Source organism: Rhinolophus hipposideros, assembly GCF_964194185.1.
Source record: "Rhinolophus hipposideros genome assembly, chromosome: 15".
NCBI lineage: Eukaryota > Metazoa > Chordata > Mammalia > Chiroptera > Rhinolophidae > Rhinolophus > Rhinolophus hipposideros.
In genome coordinates this window covers 28,949,367-28,971,644 of record NC_138061.1, presented here as the reverse complement: position 1 = coordinate 28,971,644, position 22,278 = coordinate 28,949,367, and the positions used below count along the sequence as shown (strand labels likewise).

Genomic DNA, 22,278 nt, shown 5'->3' with positions numbered 1-22,278 from the left:
GAGAATGAGTTTTGCACTTTCTTTTATACATTTGGAATTAAGGAGGAAACTACATGAAAGTGGGAGAAAGCCAGTACAGGATAGTAAACAAAATTATGTGCTCTCTTGAGGGTGTGAAAGAGAGGATTATTCTGGCATTTCCAAGGAGTGTTAACCTAGATGTACAAGAACAGTGGACAGGGCTTGCTTAAGGCAAAGATAAACCTTTTACTGGGCCATGACTACCCACCTTGCCCTGGCCAGTTAAGAATTTATGATCAAATCACCCTATAAGGTTACTTTTGGTCACTGTACTGTCAGATTTATTATAGAGCCCCTTTTTCGTCCACACAGGGGGTACTCCAGCCAGAAGAGAGGGACTGTCATGAGTGGTCTCTGGTCCCGCTCCCCACATAAGAACGCAGGACATGGTGAGGCCAAAAAGGAACACCAACAGAGCCATAGATAGGGGAGTCACACCACTATAGTCTCGCTGGCAGCTGGGTTGGAGACACAGGAAGCAGGATTCACAAGATCTGCAACCCACTGTCCACTTCTCTGCCTGCCAACCTCATTTGCTAACTGCAATCCGTGCCTCTCTGCAATGCGCAATCTGCAATCCCCACTTGCTAGCGTAGCCACGGCAGTTATATTAGTGGCTAATGGCTAACCAGTAACAGCTGATGGCCAAATAGTCACCGCTGATGACCATCTACTACCCAAGCCAGCACCTTTCCATGTGAGGCTGAGAGCCTGGAAACTGCTCTCTGGGACTCCGTCCCCACAGGGACCTGGGGAGCAGATGTATAATTGGGGTGTCTGGCCCAGTGTGCCCAGCCACCAGGCCCCCAGCAGCCAGGTGCCACCCCTCTTCATACAGTCTCTCCCATTCCCTCCCATCTCTGCTCCCCATCCAGCTCAAAACTGAGCAGAGAGATTTCTCTTCTCTCTCTTTCTAAAAAATCTGTGTAAATTTCTATAGAAAATAATTTTGCCCTCGCTCTCAACTCTGGGCAATGAGTAACATTTACACCCTCACTTATCTTTTGCCCTGACTTCCTCCCAACCCAATCCCATCTGATGTTTCAACACAACAGACACGAGAAAGCCCAGTTGTCTTCACCTTTCCATCAGAAATGTGAACTCCTTGGAAGCAGGGACCAAACTTTATCTTCTTGCATTATAGAGAAAAATTCTTTAAAATTCTCTACGTGGTTTCTCATCCATTCTGTTTAGTAACATAGAAGTTGGTTGCTTTTTGTGTAACAATGGCTAACACTAATTGAGTATTTACTAATGGATTTCCTCATTTAATTCTCATAACCACCTTATGAGGTAGATACTATTTGCATCACTTTACAGATCCAGAAACTGAGGATGAGAAGGGTTAAATAACTGATTTAAGAGTACATAGGGAATCAGAGGCAGTCAGGAGCTAAACCCAGAACTAGAGTTCAGCGGGTGTGCCACATCGCTTCCCTAGGATGTTTTGCTACTATATCCTTACACCTAGTGTTTTAAATCTCTGATGTGTTTATGCGTCGTCTGCAATGTACGCCAGGCCAATTTCTGTGCTTCTTCGTTTTAGCCATCAAGTCTTCAAATCCGCTAACCGTGACCCAGACTTGACCGATCATCTCGAACCAGAGGGCAGCAATCTGAAGCAAAGGCCAGACTCGCTGCCTCGGCTCAGAATCAGGTTTCAGCCTGGGCGTGCCCGTCGGTTCTCCCACTGCTCCCCCCTTGACTTGCGTCTGGATAAAGGCTCCGCCAGGACTAGGAGGCTGTACTTCCTTGAGGGACCCACTTTTTCTCCACTTTATATAGCGCGAAACTGGCTCTTAGAAGGGCACTTAGAATTACGCTCAAGGACACAGAACGAGTTAGCTCCAGTTCACCGTCACTGGGCTTATCTCACTGAGCACGGGAATTTGCTTCATCCCCAAAGCGGATACACACAACTCAGCTCCTTACAAAGAAACAGCGGGTTGGAGGTCTGAGCGCTCTCAAAACCCCAGAGAAATCCCCAGAATGGAGTGGCACCAGCGGGAGGAGGTGTTTCCCGACCCCGCCCCGCCTCTTTCCCACCTCCCTCCCGCGATCAGGTTCCAGGCCCCGCCCCTTGGAGGCCACAGCCAATCGGGTAGCCGCAATCCCATCGCGTGGGTCGCCCCTCCTTCCTGCCGCTCCGTCCCCGCCGGCAGTGACGTGCCCCGCCCAGCAGCCGCGGGATTCAAACTCCCGGAAGCGGCGTTGGCACCGGGGTGTGAGCCGGCGGACGCGAGCTCCGCGCATCGCCTCAGGTGCTGGCTACCTGCGGGGAGGGGACTGCGCCGGGTGGCCAGGGGCGGACAGGGGGCGGCCAGGTCCCGCAGCCCCTGGCCAGGGGCGGACCGCGAGGGAGGCGGGGTCTGCGGGCAGGTCGAGTCCGCTGGGACTCAATCTCTGCCCGCCCTTGATTTACGTCCCCGTTTCCGGGACCTCACACCGTGCCTGGCGCCTCGACGACCGTTGTCGTTTCGATCCCTCCTTCCAGCTTTGCAGTGGGTATTATCACCCCCTTACAACAGGCACCGAGAGGCCAAGCTCTTTCCTTAGTACAGCATTTTGCCGATTGGCAGGCACGTTCATGTCTGTTCCGCAGACAGCTTCATTTCGGAGGCGAGAGAAAACAAAGTGCCTCTTTTTTGCAGTGTTTCTTTACCTGTCTGCCTCCCCATTGGATGTCTCCGGTGAGAGTCTTGGGAGATTTGCCTCTGCTGGTAGACGACGTGGCCTGTCGTAGGGGACTGTGGGCAGTTCGCGGGATTGAAGTGTTTCTTTGGTCACCCCCTGTCGCGCGTGGCTTAGGTCACTCCAGCCAGTCCACGAGTAGCTGTCGACCACCTACCGTTAAGCAAAAATAATTCAAGGTTCAGTCCCCACCTCCCCTCCCATGCCCCAGGCGTTTGGCTCTGCCACTTATTTTCGACAGACAGTTTCTGTTTAGCAGATGGGTTATCAGACCTTTTCCAACCTGATATTTGACCTTTGAAACTCACTAAGTATAATTGTATTTTTATTTTTTATGATTTCAGAGATGTCTGCCAGAAGTCCCAAAGATTTAATTAAAGGTAAATGGGGATCAAAGCCTAGTGACTCCAAATCAGAGACGGCATTACAAAAATTTAGGGGAAAACCTGCAACCTTACAAACATCGGTGGATGAAATCACAAGTGGAAAACGGAAGCTGACTGATGCAGAGAGAGACAGACTTTTGGAGGTAAATGGCCTTAAAAACCCTGGAAACAGCTGTATGGTAGGAGAGGGGAAAATAGTTTCCCAAGAATGATATAATCTAGTTTTTCTGCTCATTTAATGTAAAAAAAAAAAATCAAGTCTAATCATTTCAGTGTTAAATGGAGGTCAGATTTTAAGATGCATGTTTAAAAACCCGTTTTATCACGTATATTGATAAATACTACTGTGTCCCCAGTAATTTTTGTTTTCAGGTTTTTTTGAGGTAAAATCGTTACATACATTGGCACTTTTGCATTCTGTTAAACTGTATTTCAGATGGCCTAATTTAAAATTTGTTATGGCATAGTCAGTAAAGCTGTTAGGAATTGATTAGAACTGGAAGGATTTTAAAATGTTAAAATTAAAATTGATTTTCATTTATCTTGCCAAAGTACTTTCATTGTTCATAGAAAATAAATGACCTGTATTAAATAGTATCATTGGATTACTCTAAATTCTGTTTTATAGGCACATCATAAAACCGAATGATTTATTCTTTTTAACAACACATATTGAAGTAAATACTTACTCAAGCGTTGAGAAATGTTCTATCACCAGTTCTTAGACATAAAGGTTATTTTGCAATCTGGTGAAGGAATCTAATAGCTTCCCTGAGAGATCTCTTTCCAGTTCATTCCACTTTTGAGGAGCACTAGTTGTCACATCTCTGTTTAATTATAAACATCTCTGTTTATAATTAATTGAAAGTAAACTTTAACCTCTACCCATATGTTCTAATTGTGCCCATTAAAACTACACAGAGCAAGTCGGGTCTTTTTCCAATTGACAACTTTTCAGATATTTGAGGAAATCTTGCTTCCTCTTACTTTTCTGTAGACCAACCCCATATTCTTCAGCTTTTCTGGTTTCTCATCATCGTGGTCACTTTCCTGAACACTTGGTAGCGTGTTCATATCCCTTCTGAATTATGTACCCAGTATTGTACACGGTGGCATACACAGGTTGAAATGGTACTATTAGGATTCTGTACTCCCATGAAAGCCTAAAATTGTATTGGCATTTTTTTGTAACTGTGCCATACTACTGCCTTATCTGAAGCTTGTAATCAACGAAAACCCTCATCATTTTCACACAACTATCCAACTCAGTTTCCCCGTTTTATATTTGAATAACTGCCTCTCTCCTCCCATACAAGTTATCTGTTTTATGATGTTTTTACCTTGTTAGCAAGTAAAGTCATTCCATTAACTTCTTCTGTCATCTCTATTGGTGCTTTCTCCCTTAATCCAGCCGCAGAATGACAAGCATGCATTCTTTATCTTTCAAGTCCTTGAAAATGTTGAACACTCCTTTGACGATCACCTAGATTTGATACCAAATCATTTATTAATAAAAAGCAAGTTAGTGAATGCATTTTTATCCAGCTGTAAACATTCTGTAATTTTAAATCCTGTTGCTTCCAGGTTATCAATGAGCACATATCTCTTGTGTGGCTCACTTTTAGCCTTTGTGATTATTAGAACTGGTATGATGGAGGGATGATCATCAGATACTCATGTGAGAGCCAGCTTTTCTTTAGCTTTCTCTCACCACTCTTTGACAGAGCTGACGTCTCCTTTCTGTGTCCGTGTCCCATTTTCTATATATCTTAACTACAGCAGTTACCATATTGCATTAATGTATCGGTTTACCTCTCTGAGCATTAGGCCTTGGTTTCCTCTTTTTGGTATCTCGTATAATGTTGATGTGATATATAACAAATACTTCCTAAATGCTGGCTTTATTATGTTGTTTCCTTTCATGTTTGACCTGGCTTTGCTCTAAGCGTCTTCTTAGTTTATATCTAGAAAATTCGAGTCCTTGAAGCTGAGAGGGAGAAGAATGCTTATCACCTCACAGAGAAGGACAAAGAACTGCAGCGACTCAGAGACCAGCTGAAAACCAAATATAGTACTACTGCGTTGCTTGAACAGCTGGAAGAGAAAACAAAGGAAGGTGAAAGGCGAGAACAACTGTTGAAATCCTTGTCTGAAGAGACAGATGTATTGAAAAAACAGTTGTCTACTACAACAGCAAGACTTGCTGAACTTGAAAGCAAAGCCAGTACACTTCATTTATCACAGGTACTAATGATTTCTTTATCCCCATTTTTTTTTTTTTTGTCCGACACAGTTGGAAACATGCTTGTCAAATTATGAAACAGTATAGTATACTATTGGTTACTTTTTTTTATAGCCTGGAGCCCTCTCTATAAGCAAAAATCGTTAATATGGCTCCCTCCATGCCCCACACCATTGTTTTGCCAAAGGGAATATTCAGCATATAGAATCCACTGTTTATCTAAGACAGCCAAGAAGAGTTTGTTGAACGCTTTTTTCTGTAGTTTGCATCATGAAAACAATAGGCTTCATTTTTTAAAAATTTTTCATATTTGAGAGACACAGTTACAATATTAAGTATGCTTTTCCTAACTACATGTTCTTTTTCTCCCCCTCTTTTGTTTTAGAGTCACTAATGTTGCAGAAAGAGCAAGGATTTGTAGGTAGGCAGACCTGAGTTCAGATCTTGGTTCTGCCACTTCCTAGCTGTGTGACTCTAAATAAATTCCTTAACCTCTGTAGTCTTAGAGACTGCTAGCATTCACCAGCCTGCTCCTAAACCTCGGTGTCCACATTGGTAAACTCAGGAAAAGAATACCGCAGATTAAATATGATAATATATGTAAATTGCATAGTGCCTGGCTTAGTAAGTACTCAGTAAATGGGTTTCTTATTGATCAGACCTTTGATTCTTTTGGAAATTTGGACATTTGAATAATACTAACAATACAGCTGTTAATACCACCTATAGAAGAAAATCTGTAGCTTTCAGATTTAATATCTTAGAGTTAAGGGTCTCCCCTTCAGGGTAGTCAGAGTGATCAGAGCTATACATTTATGTGTATTCTCATAGCTGGGCAAGTGGGTATTTCTATAGATGAGTTCAAAGAGGTTACATTTTTCTAGAGAATGTCCACAGAACTGAAAGGCTTGAAACAGTCAGATCCAAAGTGGGTGACTAAAACCTTTCTTTAAAGCTCAACAATTAGTTTCCACACTTTTGAAGATGGAAATACAAATCTTGGTAGAAATTATTATTTTTTAAAATGTATTCTTATAATCATTGTGTGGGCTATCCACTGTTAATATTTGTATTAGTCAGCATGGTGTGACTGCTATAACAAACCTAATCTCAGAGTCTTACACAACAAATGTTCATTTTTCTCTCAGGTCAGTCTAGTGCAGGTTGGAGTGGAGGAGGCTTTGTTCTACAGTCATTTAGAGATCCAAGTTCTTTGTTCCCCCGTCCCTTGTGGTGGAATTCTTTACCAGATCCTCTGTATACAGCTGTGAGCTAGAGAGAGCATGACATACTTGTATTTCACTTCTGCCCACATTCCATCGGACAGAATTCAGTTTCATGGTCTCACTAACCATAGGGTAGCCTGGGAAACATTGTCTACAATGTGCCCAGGAAAAAAAGGAAAGGGGTTTGCTGAACCCATCTCTGTCATTGTGTCCACCTAGAGAACTAAATTGAGATGGAGGGAGAAAGAGCTACAAATTAAGGTGAGTATATAGAGCACCTTTGGAGAAAAAGAAAATATTTTGCGTTTCCTTGCCAGTGTTCACACAAGTCTCTTTCCTTGTATCTGTTAAAAGACTGGAATACAGCTTTTTATGATTTTCATTGGCTACCCACCTACTTCCCGTCTTTTTTTCCCCTCTGTGAGAAAATGAAGAGAAAAAGAGGAGAGAAACTATGTTTTGAATTCCATATAATCTATATGAACTAATAATACTATCACTAATACAAATATAACTCTAGAAAACAACTTTTATCTTTTGTTTGAAAATTTAATATTTTCCAGATTTCATTTAAATAGCCCAATTGTTTCTCTTTTGTCTCCTTTTGGTGAAAACTATGGGGCTATTCATATGTATGGAGGGCTATTTTGGTGATCCTGGGGTCCAGAAGACCTCAAAAGTCAAATTAGATACAAAATCTCAAGTTTTCCAATCTGCTTGGACACTTCCAGATGATATTAATTCTCCTCTTGAACCCTTCATCTGGCTTGAGGTTCACCCGCATATACTAGATCTGGATTTGGGGATACCCCTATAAAGAATGCTGTATTACTATTCAACTAAATATAATGAGGAAACTTCTATTATTAAATTTATGATGTTAACTACTATTGGTCTATTTACAGACCATGGCTACAAGCTGCTTCAACTCATCAATGAGTAATATTCAGGAGATGGAAATACAGCTGAAAGACGTAAGTTCTTTTTCCTTTTATTCAGTTATGACTAAAGAGGACTAATGCGTTTATTTTTAAATTTCATGGAAATTGATAGCATTGAAACTGTGATTTGAAACACATGTTGAGGAGCCGGAGAGCTGAGTGGTTTGAGATTATTTCTCTAGGTTCCTATCTTTATGTTTCTTTCCAGGTTTTAAGAGGGCCAGTTCCTCTAAATATGGTGTTGTTAGTCTAGAAAGTCCTAGAAATCACCCATCATTACCAAATACCTTAATAATATCCCTTCTCAATCTAAATCTAATTTTCCCAACCATTTTATTATTATAATGTAATTTAATTTATAGTTGTTTCTGTTTTTGTTTATCCATGCAAGATGTACTCTAGTTTGAAATTCTTCCATTGGAACCAGGATTTGCTTTCATAGTTTGCGAAGGAAACACATTGTTTGTATACTCAATACTTCTTTTGTCTAGACTTTGATATGAGGTGATTTTAGATATAATGTAAAGCTATATTATTTTAAACTTATGTCTTAAATGGATTGGTAGATTTCATAGGGAAATAAATAAATTGAGGACACAGGACTATTCACAGTGTATTTTTTTCAAGTTTTAAAATTAGATATACCAAGTATGAAAATCTTGACTTAATTGTTAGGCCCGTAGGTAGGTAGGTATTTTGATTCCAGAAATATTACTGGCATGTCTACCCTGATCAAAGTATGCTCTTAAGATTCCTATTTTAGTTAATCTAGCAAGTGTACCTTGAGGTCTATTTGATCTTCAAAAGAATTTAAATCTGTTGAGTGTCTGTATAATGGGGTACTACAGTAATTAGAGGTAACTAAAATAAAGAAGAAACATAGTTTTTAAAGAACTATCAAAATAAGTTTTTTTGTGTCATGTATTATCCCTAGCATCTAGAACAGTTGAAAGATTGACTAAATGGAATCTTGTGAAGCTTCTTGAATTGTACTAGTGGCTCTTTTGGCAAAGTGCCTGAAAATATATGCTATTGTTCTAAACTCATACGTAATTTTTAGACTTCTCAGCACTAACTGCCCAGCACTAAAAGCTAAAATTATTTTTAGATAATGATGATTCTTTTTATAAAATTAACTTTGAAATGTTATACATTTATACCCAATCTCTTTATTCTGTTCTATCTTCTCAGCTTATTTAAGGATGACATTGTACTTCTTTACTGTGTTTTTAGAGAGGCTTTTATACAAGTGAAGTAAAATTTAACCCAACTCACCTTCCAGTGGTGATCTAGAGTGAGCCACGCCTCTCAGAGTCTAATGTGTGTACGAACCTAGGGGATCATCATAAAGTGCAGATTCTGATTTCCCTGGTCTGGGGTAGGGAGTCTGGCTCTCCAACAAGCCCCAGTTGCTGCTGCTGCTCCTGCTGGTGGTCTGAGGACAACTCTTCGACAACCATCAACTTACATCTGCAGAACAAGAAGTGGTTTAGTTCTGGTTGTCCCTTTGGAATCTCAGCAGATCTTTTAGACCAGGAGAATTGTAGTTGGAGGGTTTAGGGAGCAGGGATAGAGAACTTACACTCATAGTGCGCAGTCGCACATTATTCGGCTTTTGAGAGCTCAGCAGTTCCAGTCCCACACCTCTCCTCAAAGCTTCCACAAAACTTACTGTAGAAGTTTCCCTACCTATTTTAAGAATCAGTACATGTTATTGTAAAACAAGCCCTAAAAACTTGTGTTTCCCTTTCTTGAGGTCTAGCTATATCATTCCTCAGCTACCATTTAGGTCTGGCTGACATTTTGAAATAATTACGTGGAGTTAATGCTGTGAATATTGTCTGATGTCAGCAGCTTTCAAACTAAATCAAACCAAACAGCTAAAAGGCAGCTTTTGTAGGCATTTCGTGCTCATCATTTAAAAAAATCTGATTTTTAAACATAGGCTTTAGGGAAGATAAGTAATTATTTTTAAATCTTCTATTTGGAAAAACATTCAAATTTACAGCAAGTTACAAGAATGAAAATGGTATATAGAACACCCATATACCCTTTACCAAAATTCAGTTGTTTACATTTTATCCCATTTTACACTTTCTCTTTGAATACCTCCCCCCCAGCACACATAACACATTTTTACCTGAACCATTTGAGAGTGAGTTAAATATATCCATAGCCCTTTAAGCCTGTATTCTTCGATGTGCATTCCTAAGAATGAGGGTATTCTCTCACACGACTAAAGTACAGGTAGCGACTTTTTTTGGGTAATTTTTAAAAATTTATTTTTCAATTACCATTGAATTCAAATACCAACTTTAATAAATTTAACATGGACACCATTCTTCTGCGTAATCTACCATCCATATTCTAGTTTTAGCAGTTTTTATTCCTCTAATACAGGCTGACATTTTAATCTATTAATACAGTGACATTTTTGCCCAAAGAACATTTCATGGTTCTTTGTCAAACCAGTGGCATTCCACAGAACTTCACTTTTGCCCACACTTAGTCTGTATATTTCTTTTTTATTAGTTTCAGGTGTACAAAACAACGTAATAGTTAGACTATATTTTTATTGATAACTTGGATGGAAATGTTAAATATATGCCTAACAAATGTGTAGATGACACAAAGCTGTAAGGAAGAGCTAATGCAGTGATGACTCTAATTGTTGTGCCGCAAAACTATATCAACATTTATTGATAGCTATCAAATCCGTTTTTTGATACTATTAGGAGAAGAAAGCAGATGCATATGGTCAGTGAGAAGAGATGGGGAATAAAGAAATGTTTACTACTTCAAGCAATATCACCATCATGTGGCCTTTTAGAATATTGCCTCTCAAATCTTAAACCAACATGGAGTCTTATTTCTCATACTTAAGTAATGTACGGACAGATTCCTTTAAAAGAAAATTTTCATGACCATCCAATATTGACTTAAATTATTTACATTAAAATATTTCTTAAATATGGAAAATTTTAAATTGGTATAAAATTAGGTTTTTAAGCATCAAACACATAGGACTTATAAGTATTTGGATGTGTGTGTGCTTTTTGAGTTATGCAGTGCCACCTCTTTTAACTAAATTTGAGTATATGATACAGAGTGAATATACAGCATGTCCCACTTGATAAATAAATGAGCTCTTAAGCCGTGTGAGGAGAACAAATGTTAGAACTGCCTGACGGGTGCAGAGAGACAAGGGTCTGGTCGAGTGGCAGGAGGGCCCTGGACTAAGTCTTTGATTCCAGAAGTTGCCTCTGTCTTCCTAATCCATTTCCTAATTCTATAGAAGACAGAAATTAAAAATCCTTTGAGCCCCATACCTAGAAGCTTTGCTTAGGAGTTTGTGAAAGGAGCCTAGCAAAGGTTAGAGGAACTCTTCAGATGAGTTTTCATAAGTATAGGTCTTTTTGGACATGCAACTCAACTGCCTATATCTTTAAAGAATGGAAATTCTTCCCTCTAACAAGAAGCTCTAATATACAACCAAACCCCTCCAGTATGTTCCGTACCATTTACCCTGTCTCACCGCGTTAGAGTGAGATGCCAGCTTATGGGGGAGGGGAGCGCCTCCTTTTACATTACACCTACAACAAATGTAGGGTGATTCAAAAAGAATTGAACACTTTGGAAAATATATTCCAGTATATATGTTTTACTTTAGTAAAGTTACACCATGCAACTTTTTTTGTCAAGAATTTTGTGTTTGTACCTTCTCTTTCTAGCAGCCCCGAAGGATATGAAGTTATACATCCTGGCTGCTACTTCAACCATCGATAATAATAAATTACAACAGGTATGGGATTACAACACAAGGGGTACATATTAAGAACTTATAAGGTTATAGAAATAGCTGTGATACTTTTATTACAAATGGTTTGTTAATGTAAGAAATGTCCAGACCTGTAGAGAATTTTTATAAGAGTTTGAGTTTATTTGAGCCAAACTGGCGACATGTCAGGAAGCAAGATCTCAAAGTTCTGGTGAATGACAATTTTGCAGTTTTTTTTAATAACACCTGGAATTAAGGAGGGAAGTAGGGAAGATTACATGCAAGTGAGAGAAAGGAAGGCGCGGGAATACAGTTAACCAGATAGGTGCTCCCTTCAGAGGGGTCTGAAAAAGAGGACCACTCTGACATTTCAAAGGTGTGTTAACCTGGACGCACAAGAACAATGGACAGGGCTGCTTAAAAACCTGTCACTAAAGAAGTGATAGGACTGGGGTGTGACCAGCCACCATGACCTGCTCTGTTAGCAATTTATGATCAGATCACCCTCTGAGGTTACTTTTGGCCACTTGAACTTGGCAGATTTATTATAGAGCCCCTTTTTCTTTTAAATTACATTTTCATATATTAGTTAATGAGTAACAGATTTCTGAAAGTGTTTGGTTCTTTTTGAATCACTCTAAATGTATTGTTTTACTGTGTGTGAGGAACTGCTCCATTCTTTCATGCCTTCTCCTCCCTTCTCTGAATACTCTCAAACTTCAGTTTGGGGTTAAAAGACTTACTTGGGTTCTTGCTAACTCTCGCAGCCATTGTTTACCCACTTTATTTTGTCATCATCTTTCACAAACATTTATCAGGCAGCCACTTGCTACAGAAACAGTGAACACATGCACAGAACTGTAAAAAATTGAAACAAGCTTGGGCCCAGCTATCCAAGGGGCACATGATCTAGTTAAGATAAGTATCAGTAATAATCAAGGTCATGAGTATAAGATGGCAAACAGATTGGATGGACAGTAAAAGTACTATTGGCTTACAGAGGAGAGGGAGTTTGGTCAGGGCGGTTATAGCGAGGAGGCTTGAAAGACAAGCCTGGACTCACTGGAACTTGATGAAAAGATGGGCTTTCAGTGGGCAGGTGATACAGGAAGGAGGTCTAGGGCACCCTGGGCAAAGGGAAGAGTTTAAGCAAGGCACAGAGGGCATAGCTGTATGGACGATGGAGTAGCAGTGGAAGAAAGAAAGGCCAGGCTAAAACCTGAAGACATGGGAAAAGACAGATTGTGGACCATTTTAATATCAGCATAAGGGAAGATAGCTTCCGTTTTAGCAGGATGTGTCATGAAGCTTTCACAGTTTCTCAGTTATTCATATAATTAAAACGGTGTAGCACTTCGGGAGACCAAGGAAGATATTGAACTGAACTTATTACCATATTTCCCCGAAAATATGACCTAGCTGGACAATCAGCTCTAATGCGTCTTTTGGAGCAAAAATTAATATAAGACCCGGTCTTTATCATATCATATCATATCATCATATCATATCATATCATATCGAAGACCTGCTCTTATAGTATAGTAAAATAAGACTGGGTCTTATTGATACATTATATGAATTTTTGATACATTACTTGATACATTTTATGAATACTTGATACATCATATGAATTTTTGCTCCAAAAGGTACCTTAGAGCTGATGGTCAGGCTAGATCTTATTTTCGGGAAAACATGGTAGGATTAGCTCTTTTGCCCCCAAATGTAGGGTGATCATTGTATTAATTAACCTGAAGGTTTTGGTCATGGCCTGTATCTCTTCTCACTCTGAATGGGGAAATCACTCTCCAACTGAGGATTTCCATTGTTGAGCAAAAATAAATAAATAAATGGCCACATTTTTTTCTTTTGTCTCTTAGTCCAAAATCAATCAGGGTTTGCCAAGATCCAACAGCAAATCATTGCTCAAGTAGGCATTCCAATGGGGGCAGACAGGTCATAGCATAGGTACCAGGCACAGAGGTCTAAATACAAAGGACCTTCGTGAAGGGCCTTTCCATCACTATGTGTGCTCCTTCTGGGCCTCTTATTCCATAACATTTTACATGTGGGACATCAGGTTTAGAAGTGGATGCCGTCTCCACACAAATAATCACTCAGGGCTATTTCCTTAGCCTTTTAGGTACATAGAATGAGAAGGGGGCAGGCCCATCCTCTTGTACTGAACACCTCGATTGGAAAGGAGACGGGTTATAATCTCATTGTATGTTTGTGGTGTCATATAAGAGTTTCTAGGCTTTTTTCCCCTAGCACCAGCAGATGAATCGTCTTCTTTGCTAGCTTTCAACTTGAACCTGTACCCCACTTTCAGTAACAAAACTGTCACCTCTTCTGGCAAAACTGGTATTAGGGGAGAAAGCAGCTAGTGAGCGATGGCTGGGGATACGGTACTGCCCTGTCAGATTCCTTTGGTTTTACCTTTCACTGAGATTCCAAGGATCCAGTGTTTAAGAACAGTGAGAGTTAGAATCAGAGGATATATGAATTTGTCCTAGTTAACAATAATAAACCACTTCACAAATCTACATATCTTTGTCCATATATTCCACCTTGTTTTATCCACTGAAGTTAATGTAGCTTCTTACGTGAATATTTGTTAATGTCTTGCCAAAAATCAGGTGGTATGATCTACAGAAAATACAGATAAAATTTTATAAGGTTTTCAAACTTATATTAGATGTCCTGTTAAAACTATCAAAGCATATTTAGTTTTGTGAGGGAAAGATGTAACTGAAATGAAAACTAATATATGAGCAATAACAGTAAAAGGCATCGGTTTTCCTGTACCAGCTGACTTAACAGATAGTGCCTATTTTATTAGTGTTATCCCATCATCCAAATAATTTCGTGCGTATATATTGTGCATAAAAGCCAGATCCTTTCAGAAGAGCATGGTCTGCCACTTCAAGGAGTTACTATCTGTTTTAGAGTCACAATAAACACAGATAAAAAGCTCAAGGTGGTTGATAAAATAATTTTTAAAAAATGTGTAGATATTTATGTAAAACAACTGAGTTCATAAGCCCATAAACAAACCAGGTGAGTGATCCCAGTTTGGGATTTTTAATTGATGAGTGTCTGTCGCCCCATGGGGAGCTTCCGAACAGAGTTCTATGCTGGGCAGAAATAGCTCTTTCTTAAAGGGTGTCTGAGCAGTGCATCTCCACGTCTGCCACAAAGGCGTTCTACTTTGTGGAGAATGACGTGGACTCAAAGCACATTGTATATAGGGGACAGCAGACAAATGAACTTAACCCTGTGTAAACATGACTTGGACACGTTGTTAGATATTCTGAAGATATGTGATATTAGAATGTATTTCTGTATCAGAAGCCAGTGGTTGCCTAGAATCATTCTATTATGTGAGCCGTAAAGAGTTTTTATGTGCTGGAAAAGATGGGCTCCCTAGCCCATTTTAAGATTTTGCTTTTTTATTTTATTATAGTAATGTTTATTATTGATTTTCTTTCATTTTCACATCAAGGCTCTGGAGAAAAATCAGCAGTGGCTTGTGTATGATCAGCAGCGAGAGATCTATGTAAGATCACTTTTAGCAAAGATCCGTGAGTTGGAACAGAAATCAGAAACAGCTGCTCATTCACTCCCACAGCAGACAAAAAAGACTGAATCAGAAGGTACTGGTATAAAAATATTCCTTTGGGCCAGGCCTGCCTGACACTTTCCAAAAGGAGAGATTCCTCAAATGTAGATTTTTGTAGCTATGTGTCAAGACAGTAAAATAATGGCAAGTTTTCTAGCACTGAAGTAAGAAGTACCATTTTAGCAAGTCAGTTTTATTCCCATTGCTTTCTGATAAAAGAGGGCAAAAGGCACAGGGTAAGAGGGATCTCTGGCAGCTCTGAAGACACAGTACATTTCCTGCATCATGCATGCCCTCCCCCCCTTCAGAGCCCTTCTCCAACTTTGTTTCCCCCAGAGCTAGCCTTGTCACCTTGTCATCTTTTTACTCTGCTTCCCTTCAACATTTATTCGTATCAATCCCAGGAGAAAATACATTTTACATATGATACTTGAATCATTTGACTCTCAGCATAGAACTGAGATGAAGTTTCTTATGAATGATGCTGTCTTTTCGCCAAGTACTTTACAGTTTCCCTAACATTGGTCTCAATTGAGTTGCACAAGAACCCTAAGAGGTAGGGGCAGAAAGGTCATTATTCTCATTTTACAGATGAGGAAATCGGTTTAGCAGTTCCAGGTGACAAGCTTGGAAGAGAAGAGAAACCCCATGCAGAGCACTCATTAAATGCCTGACAGCCCTAACAGGACTGAAGCCTTTATACAAAGAGAAGGCCGAAGAGAGGCAAAAAATATAAAAGCAATGTCTCTGGAGATAATTCAAAGCTGTTTATCCCTAAGGGGACAAAGCTATTGCTGTAATGCCTTTATAAGTTTACTGCACATGTAAATAGGATTTTAGTTATGGGCTAAGCCTAATTTTTTCTTTGGTAATGAGTGTGTGTGTGTTTTATCAAAGTGATAGAAGCGCTTGTTAAAATAATAGGACAGAAGGACTCTGCCCTGCCTTTCTCATCCCATCCTAATCTATTTCCTCCTCCCATCAGGACAGCTGCATTTAACATTTCTGTTTTTAATTTTGGTAATTATCTCCTTATCTATAAATAATGAGTTTATATCTATTTGTTGATTTATCTTCTGTATACATTAGTGATGTTCTCTCCCCATAGAATAGTTATATTACTGATTTTAGTTCTTCCATTATTAGTTTTGTAACTTCAAGTAATATACATGAGCTTCTGTTTCTTGTTCCACCAAACATCAATCCTATCTCTTGACTCTTCATCTTATAAGGTGAAAAAATAATGTGATCTTGTTTATAGAAACAGTTTATGTTTATCTTTTTAGGAATATTATCTGTTTTATAAAGTAAGTGTGCCCTGGTGTGTTTGTCATAGGTTATCTTCAAGAAGAAAAGCAGAAATATTACAGCCATCTCTTGGCAAATGCAAAAAAAGATCTTGAGGTTGAACGACAGACCATAACTCAGCTGAGTCTTGAACTTAGTGAATTTCGAAGAAAATATGAAGAAACCCAAAAAGAAGTTCAAGATTTAAATAAACTATTGTGTTCACAAAGAAAGGCAGATGTCCAACATCTGGAAGATGATAGGCATAAAACAGAGAAAATACAAAGACTCAAGGAAGAGAATGATATTGCCAGGGAAAAACTTGAAGAAGAGAAGAAGAGATCTGAAGAGCTGTTATCTCAGGTGAGCCTAATCCAGAAGGTTTCCCTTGATTCATAATTCAAATTTGTCATCGTACTTACTAAGTGTCAAGGACTATTTTAACCACTAGGGAATCAGCAAGGAACAAAACAAGATCCTGCTCCCTTGTGGGTGTTCATATTTAGAATGTAAACAGACCATAAAAAAGTAAATTAACAAAAATGAAACAGGGTAATGTGACAGAGAAATTGGGGGCCAGTCGCAGCCTCACTGAGGAGATACTTGGACAAAGAACTGATGACAAGCAAGATGAGTGACTGTGGGAATTCTCTCCAGCCAGAGGAAATCATATACACTTTAAAGGCTCTGAGACAGGAGGTAAGTATGTGTTAGAAACCAAAAGATACGAAGAAAAGAGGGGAGTCAAGGTTGATTTCCAAGGCTGGTGCGTCAACTGTGATACTCAAGTTAATTCATGTGGCACCTTCTATGTTCTCATACTCCCAGCTTTATGCCAGGATGTCTCTGTTGAATTACTGAGGTAGGATTTTTAGAATTGAATGCTACTTTGACAGAAACTCATTAATTTAATTTTTTTTTTTTTTTTGGCAGCATGGAATAATGGAAAGAATGGTATTTGGAGGCCATACCTGGTCTCTAGTCCAGGATGTGTGGCTTTAGGCCAATCACCTAACTTCTGTGACTGCCAGGTTCATCATGCGTCAAATTAATCATAATAACCTTTTCCTGCTTCATAGGGTTTTTGTGAGGGTCTACTGAAAGAATGTGAAAGAGCTTTGTAAACTAAAGGGACAGGTCAATATTAGTGACTGCTACTATTAGAGTAGTAATTTAAAAAATCCTCCAAAATGAGAGCCGGGGAAAAAATAGTCTGTAACATTTGCCTTCTTAGTCTTTACCACCCTCACTTCTGTCTACAGGTGCTGCAAGCAGTGTTTCTTGTCAAGATTACACAGAAATGATTGAGAATTTTGCTCCAAGAAGGGGAGGCACTGCCAGCTTTGTTATTCTACCCAGAAGTATTAGTAGATTAGATGTCAGGGCCTCCAGGAACATGGGTGTGGCCCCTGCAGAGTTCTGTGCTGTTTATCAGCTTTCAATCTGTGCCTCAGGGAGCTGTCAGCCAGGAGGTGCCGCTCGCTGCTGGCATAGACAGCCACCAGCAACCAGCTGGAATGACTCACTCAGACTAGCAGGTGGTGTTCTGATTAGAGATGAGACTTGTGAGCTGCTTGCGTATCCAGGTCAAGCATAAAAGGTTGGATGTGACAACATTGTCTCTGTTTACACCCTACAGGTCCAGTTTCTTTACACGTCGCTGTTAAAGCAGCAAGAGGAACAAACAAGGGTAGCTCTGTTGGAACAACAGGTACTCACTGGGGTTGCTTATAAATTCAGTTTAACCCCGTAGAAAATGGAATTTCTCCTCATGTTTACTATTCTATGAAGAACCATTTGGAAGTTGTGAAAATTTTTTAAAAAAACTTTATCTGTAGTACCCATATATTCCTGTGACTACTGTTAAGCTAAAAGAGATTCTCAGAAGTGAGGTGGCAGTTTTCTTGATGGGTTGATGTTCACCTTGGCAAATTTTACTCTTCCCCACACGGCGTCTGTAGTTCCTACTATAACCTAACAGGGTCTCCCTAATCGGGCTACTTGATAACTTCAAGCAGAACTCAAACACCATTTATTCTCAGAATATAGACCAGAGATGTGTAGTATATTCTAAACCAGGAAACAGCCATTTCTTTCCCTTCTCCCCCTTTCCCATAAAAAAAGGGTCGGGGTGGGGGGGAACCGATACCTCAAGCATTGGCTTACCTCCTTAGATCAACCAAATCCTTAACCATAAGCTTCTTTCTTTGTCAATATCTCACTGTGTTCAGATGAACTCTTGCTCTGATGGTAAACAACAGATGTTGACTTGTGCTAATTAAAAAATGCAAGCAAGCATCCAGTCAAGAGAACTAGACAATTTATACTAGCTATAATTTTCTTGTCCTGGTCATTTCTCCAGATGCAGGCGTGTACTTTAGACTTTGAAAATGAAAAAATTGACCGTCAAAATATGCAGCATCAATTGCATGTAATTCTTAAGGAGCTCCAAAAAGCAAGAAATCAAATAACACAGTTGGAATCCTTGGTGAGTTTGGAATGGCTAAACTAATCTTATTGTTTTCTTTTTCTTTCTGCCATCTCTCCATTTCTATATCAAACCAGTTCTTAGACTACAAGGATACAGCTTAAAGAACGGCTGTTTCTCAAATCAATAGGCAGAGCCCCTGCCTCATTTGATGTAACTGCCCTTTGAGTATCAGTTCAGAGCACCAGGAAAAGGGACATCATGTACCTCTTGGTGATTATTACATTACTGGCGTCCGGGATCACCCCCACCCACCCTAGGCAGGTGCTGTGATGCCAGAGGCACTAAAGAGTGCCTGGCCTGGGAGAAGGAGGGGGGAAAGCAGGGCAGTCGTAAGTCCTGGACGGAAATTATGTGTTTCTTCTTAAAAAAGAAAGAAAGAAAGAAAGGCTGTTTTTAGGGATAATGGACAGTTTCTGTTAATACACTAGGCATATTGAGTTAACCATATTTTGTAGGTCACCCTGAAAACATAATCTTTTGAAACATAAACCTCTTAAATAACATTGTTTCTATGTACCTGTTTTCATCTTACTGATAAGCTTTTGGACCAAACCTGTAGGAGTCTGTGTTTGTGTGTGTATGTCCCAGAAGTGCATAATATCATCCTAGTACTACAGAGTGCAGAGGGTAAAATGTTACAAATATTAATAGAATTCCTCAGTTTTCAAAAAAGAAGACAGTTGTTTTAAAAACATCACTTCTAACTTCCTTATGAATAAAAGACCGAAAATATGATTTTGGCTCTATTTAGTATGTTATTGATTTTGACCATTTATAATATTTGAAATTGAAATTTATAATTCATTTCTATTAATGACTGTTTTTCAAAATGTAGGAATCCAGAGGGTATACAAAAGAACCCATACTTCCCCTGTACTTTTCTTTGTGTTTCTCCTATCCATCATCTTTATAGTATGCTGTAAAATACTGATTTTTAAGTTTTAATGACTATTCTAAGTTCCTCAGAAAACATGCAAAAGGCAAGTGTCAGAGGTATTACACAATATCTTAGTCATTTCTGTATATAACCTGTTTGATCTGCTAAAATTCTGTGATCTTAATTCCATGTAGTTCTTCATTGCTGACAAGCTCCTCTGACATTTTGTCAGCCTTGCACCAGGCCAATCTTTAAATTTGGCTCTAAGCATTTTAATAAAATCTATCCAGATAAATACCCAACCCCAGTACTTCCTGGGTAATTTGGGTAATTTATAACCACCTTATATGTTAACCACCATAATACCAACAAGCAGAGATTCAAAAGAAAATCTGTCTGCAGGGCGGAAGCAGCTGGACTATCTGTAGAGCAGTTAAACCTATTGAACGTAGGCCTGTATACAAACGGTGTTCATTTGACATTTATTTTTCAGAAGCAGCTTCGTGAGTTTGCCTTCACAGAGCCATTAGTCACTTTCCAAGGAGAGACTGCAAACAGAGTAAAAGTTGCCTCACCAAAAAGTCCTACGGCTGCACTGAACGAAAGCCTGGTGGAATGTCCCAAGTGCAATATTCAATATCCAGCCACCGAACATCGAGACCTACTTGTCCATGTTGAATACTGTTCAAAGTAGCAATGTAATTGTTCTCTGTTTTTGTGTCGAAAGATTCAGTACTGTATCTTATGTTAGCTAATGGACAGCTTGAATTCTGATTTCACCTCTTACATAAGAAACTGTCTATCTGCCTTTCAGATTCTGGTATAGAAGTGAATCACTGTATTTTTTGGCTGCTTTGCATTTTCCTTGGCAGTGATACCTTCCTGAGATGGTTCATCTTCAGGCTCCAGTAACAGAATGTGGTGAGCAGCATATGCTGACACGACTACCATTTTGCACTGTTGAAGTACTTGATGGGGAAAACATAGTTCAGGTTATTGCTTGTGGGTTAAATCTGTTACACAAGCAAGCAAGTATTTTTATGTTTTGTGGACTTTTAGAAATCAAAAGTAATTAACCAAGTGTCTTACTATCTTGGCCTTTTTATTTTTTTCAAGCACTTGTTATACCTACAATCGAGCCATTGATAAAAGATGGTGATACTTTTTTCATTTTTCCTTGCTACTATAGAGCAGTTATTAGAAAAGTTGGGAATTTTCTTGATCTTTATTGTTGCATACTATTGAAACTGTAAACCTAGCTATGCTCTTAGCACAAAGCAGATTCTGCTTAAGGAATACTCCTAAGAAGCCATACACAATGTTTTCTGTCGTATTAACTGGCTATAACTTTAACTTGAATCACATTAGCACATGTTCGCTAAAATTGTTAAAATGGATTTAAAAACAACAATCTAGCCCGCTCATTTTAATTTGCAGATATTTTATTTATTTATTTGTGGCACTCTTAATTAAAGCTGGGAAATGTAATGAACAGATATTTACATATCTGAACATATATTTTTATGCATGTGTATGTAAACCAAAGTGTTATTTTTTTTATTTCTTAAGGTTTTCTAAACTGTTTAACACTGGACTGCTGTTAGTAATATAAAGGAAAAAAGAATAAAATTATTTAATAAATTTTATCATGTCTAGCATATATGTACATAGAAAGGTATTCTAGAATTTCTACCCTGAGAGAAGTGCCAGAAAATTACATGTTAACATACAGTGTAAAATAAGGTAATTAAAGATACATCGTAACCAAATACTACATGAAGCTCAGAAAGGTTAAGCAAAATCCCCACAACCATTTAAAATTAAAAAAGACATTCTTGGATTTCAAACTCCAAGTGAACTCCAATGTCCATCTTCTCTCCACCATGCAAGCACCCTATGTGTATCTCCTGAAGTCAGTATGCTTACACAATATCACAATTGGAGTTACGAGATGTTTTCAAGTTAGAGAGACAAACAGCAGAATACACTACCTGATCTCCTCCATCCTTCTGGTCTGAAAAGTTCTGCCTTGTCAAACCCCTCCACCTATTCCATGGATCCCTGCTATGCCAGTTCTCTAACATCTTTAGTTTCACCTCCAAACATTTACTAAATGCCAACTATATGCAAGGCTGTCGGCTAGGTATTAGTGACACCGTGATCATAATACAGTTTAATAGAAGAGACCAACAGCTGAACAGATAAGTATAATGCATTGTAGGAAGTGCTATAATGAAGTTATATGTAGGGTAGAGGAGTTTATTTTATTTAAACCCCACCTTATTCTAATATAGATTGAAGGTCTGATGCTTCAAAGATACAAGTCTTAAAGTAAGATAAAATAAAGAAGAAGTAGGGAAAAGTAATAGTATAAGACTAAGAAGTAAAATGGAGCCACTCATAAGGGTAGCCCCAAGGCAGTGCTGAGAGCTGAGTGAATTTGGTGCGGAGTTTTGTAGATGTTAGCACAGAAAAACCATCCTGTACACCCTTTACATGACTTAACAATACAGCTGATCTTCAAGAGAAACTACACTGATCCTGGTATTGAGCCTATAAAGAGAGTCCTCTACTGTGCCTTTTTAGAGAAGAAGCCCTGTAGTAAAGGTCTGTAGCCTCAACAACCTTGCCATAAACAGCAGTGAGTTCCACTCTACTGGTTTCTTAACAATGACCTATAGGTGAAAAACGTCATACACAGAATCAATTCCGTAATCCT

General features: G+C 39.1%; 1 protein-coding gene across 1 annotated transcript; it reads left to right on the top strand.

The window, feature by feature from the left end:
- The first annotated feature begins 2,205 nt into the window (after positions 1-2,205).
- CEP55 (centrosomal protein 55) lies at positions 2,206-21,204 on the top strand. Its single transcript, XM_081074341.1, has 9 exons — positions 2,206-2,282; positions 3,057-3,241; positions 5,067-5,342; positions 7,472-7,540; positions 14,788-14,938; positions 16,241-16,554; positions 17,831-17,902; positions 18,554-18,679; positions 20,053-21,204. The coding sequence occupies exons 2-9, from the start codon at positions 3,059-3,061 to the stop codon at positions 20,251-20,253; spliced, it is 1,392 nt and encodes a 463-aa protein (XP_080930467.1). The 5' UTR covers positions 2,206-2,282; positions 3,057-3,058; the 3' UTR covers positions 20,254-21,204.
- The last annotated feature ends 1,074 nt before the right edge of the window (positions 21,205-22,278 follow it).

Bases quoted from the DNA above. Each gene is read 5' to 3' on its own strand.
- CEP55 (XM_081074341.1), top strand. From the start codon at position 3,059: ATGTCTGCCAGAAGTCCCAAAGATTTAATTAAAGGTAAATGGGGATCA. The intron at 7,541-14,787 runs GTAAGTTCTTTT...TTTCACATCAAG, and splicing joins TGGAAATACAGCTGAAAGAC to GCTCTGGAGAAAAATCAGCA. The intron at 14,939-16,240 runs GTACTGGTATAA...TGTTTGTCATAG, and splicing joins AAAAAAGACTGAATCAGAAG to GTTATCTTCAAGAAGAAAAG.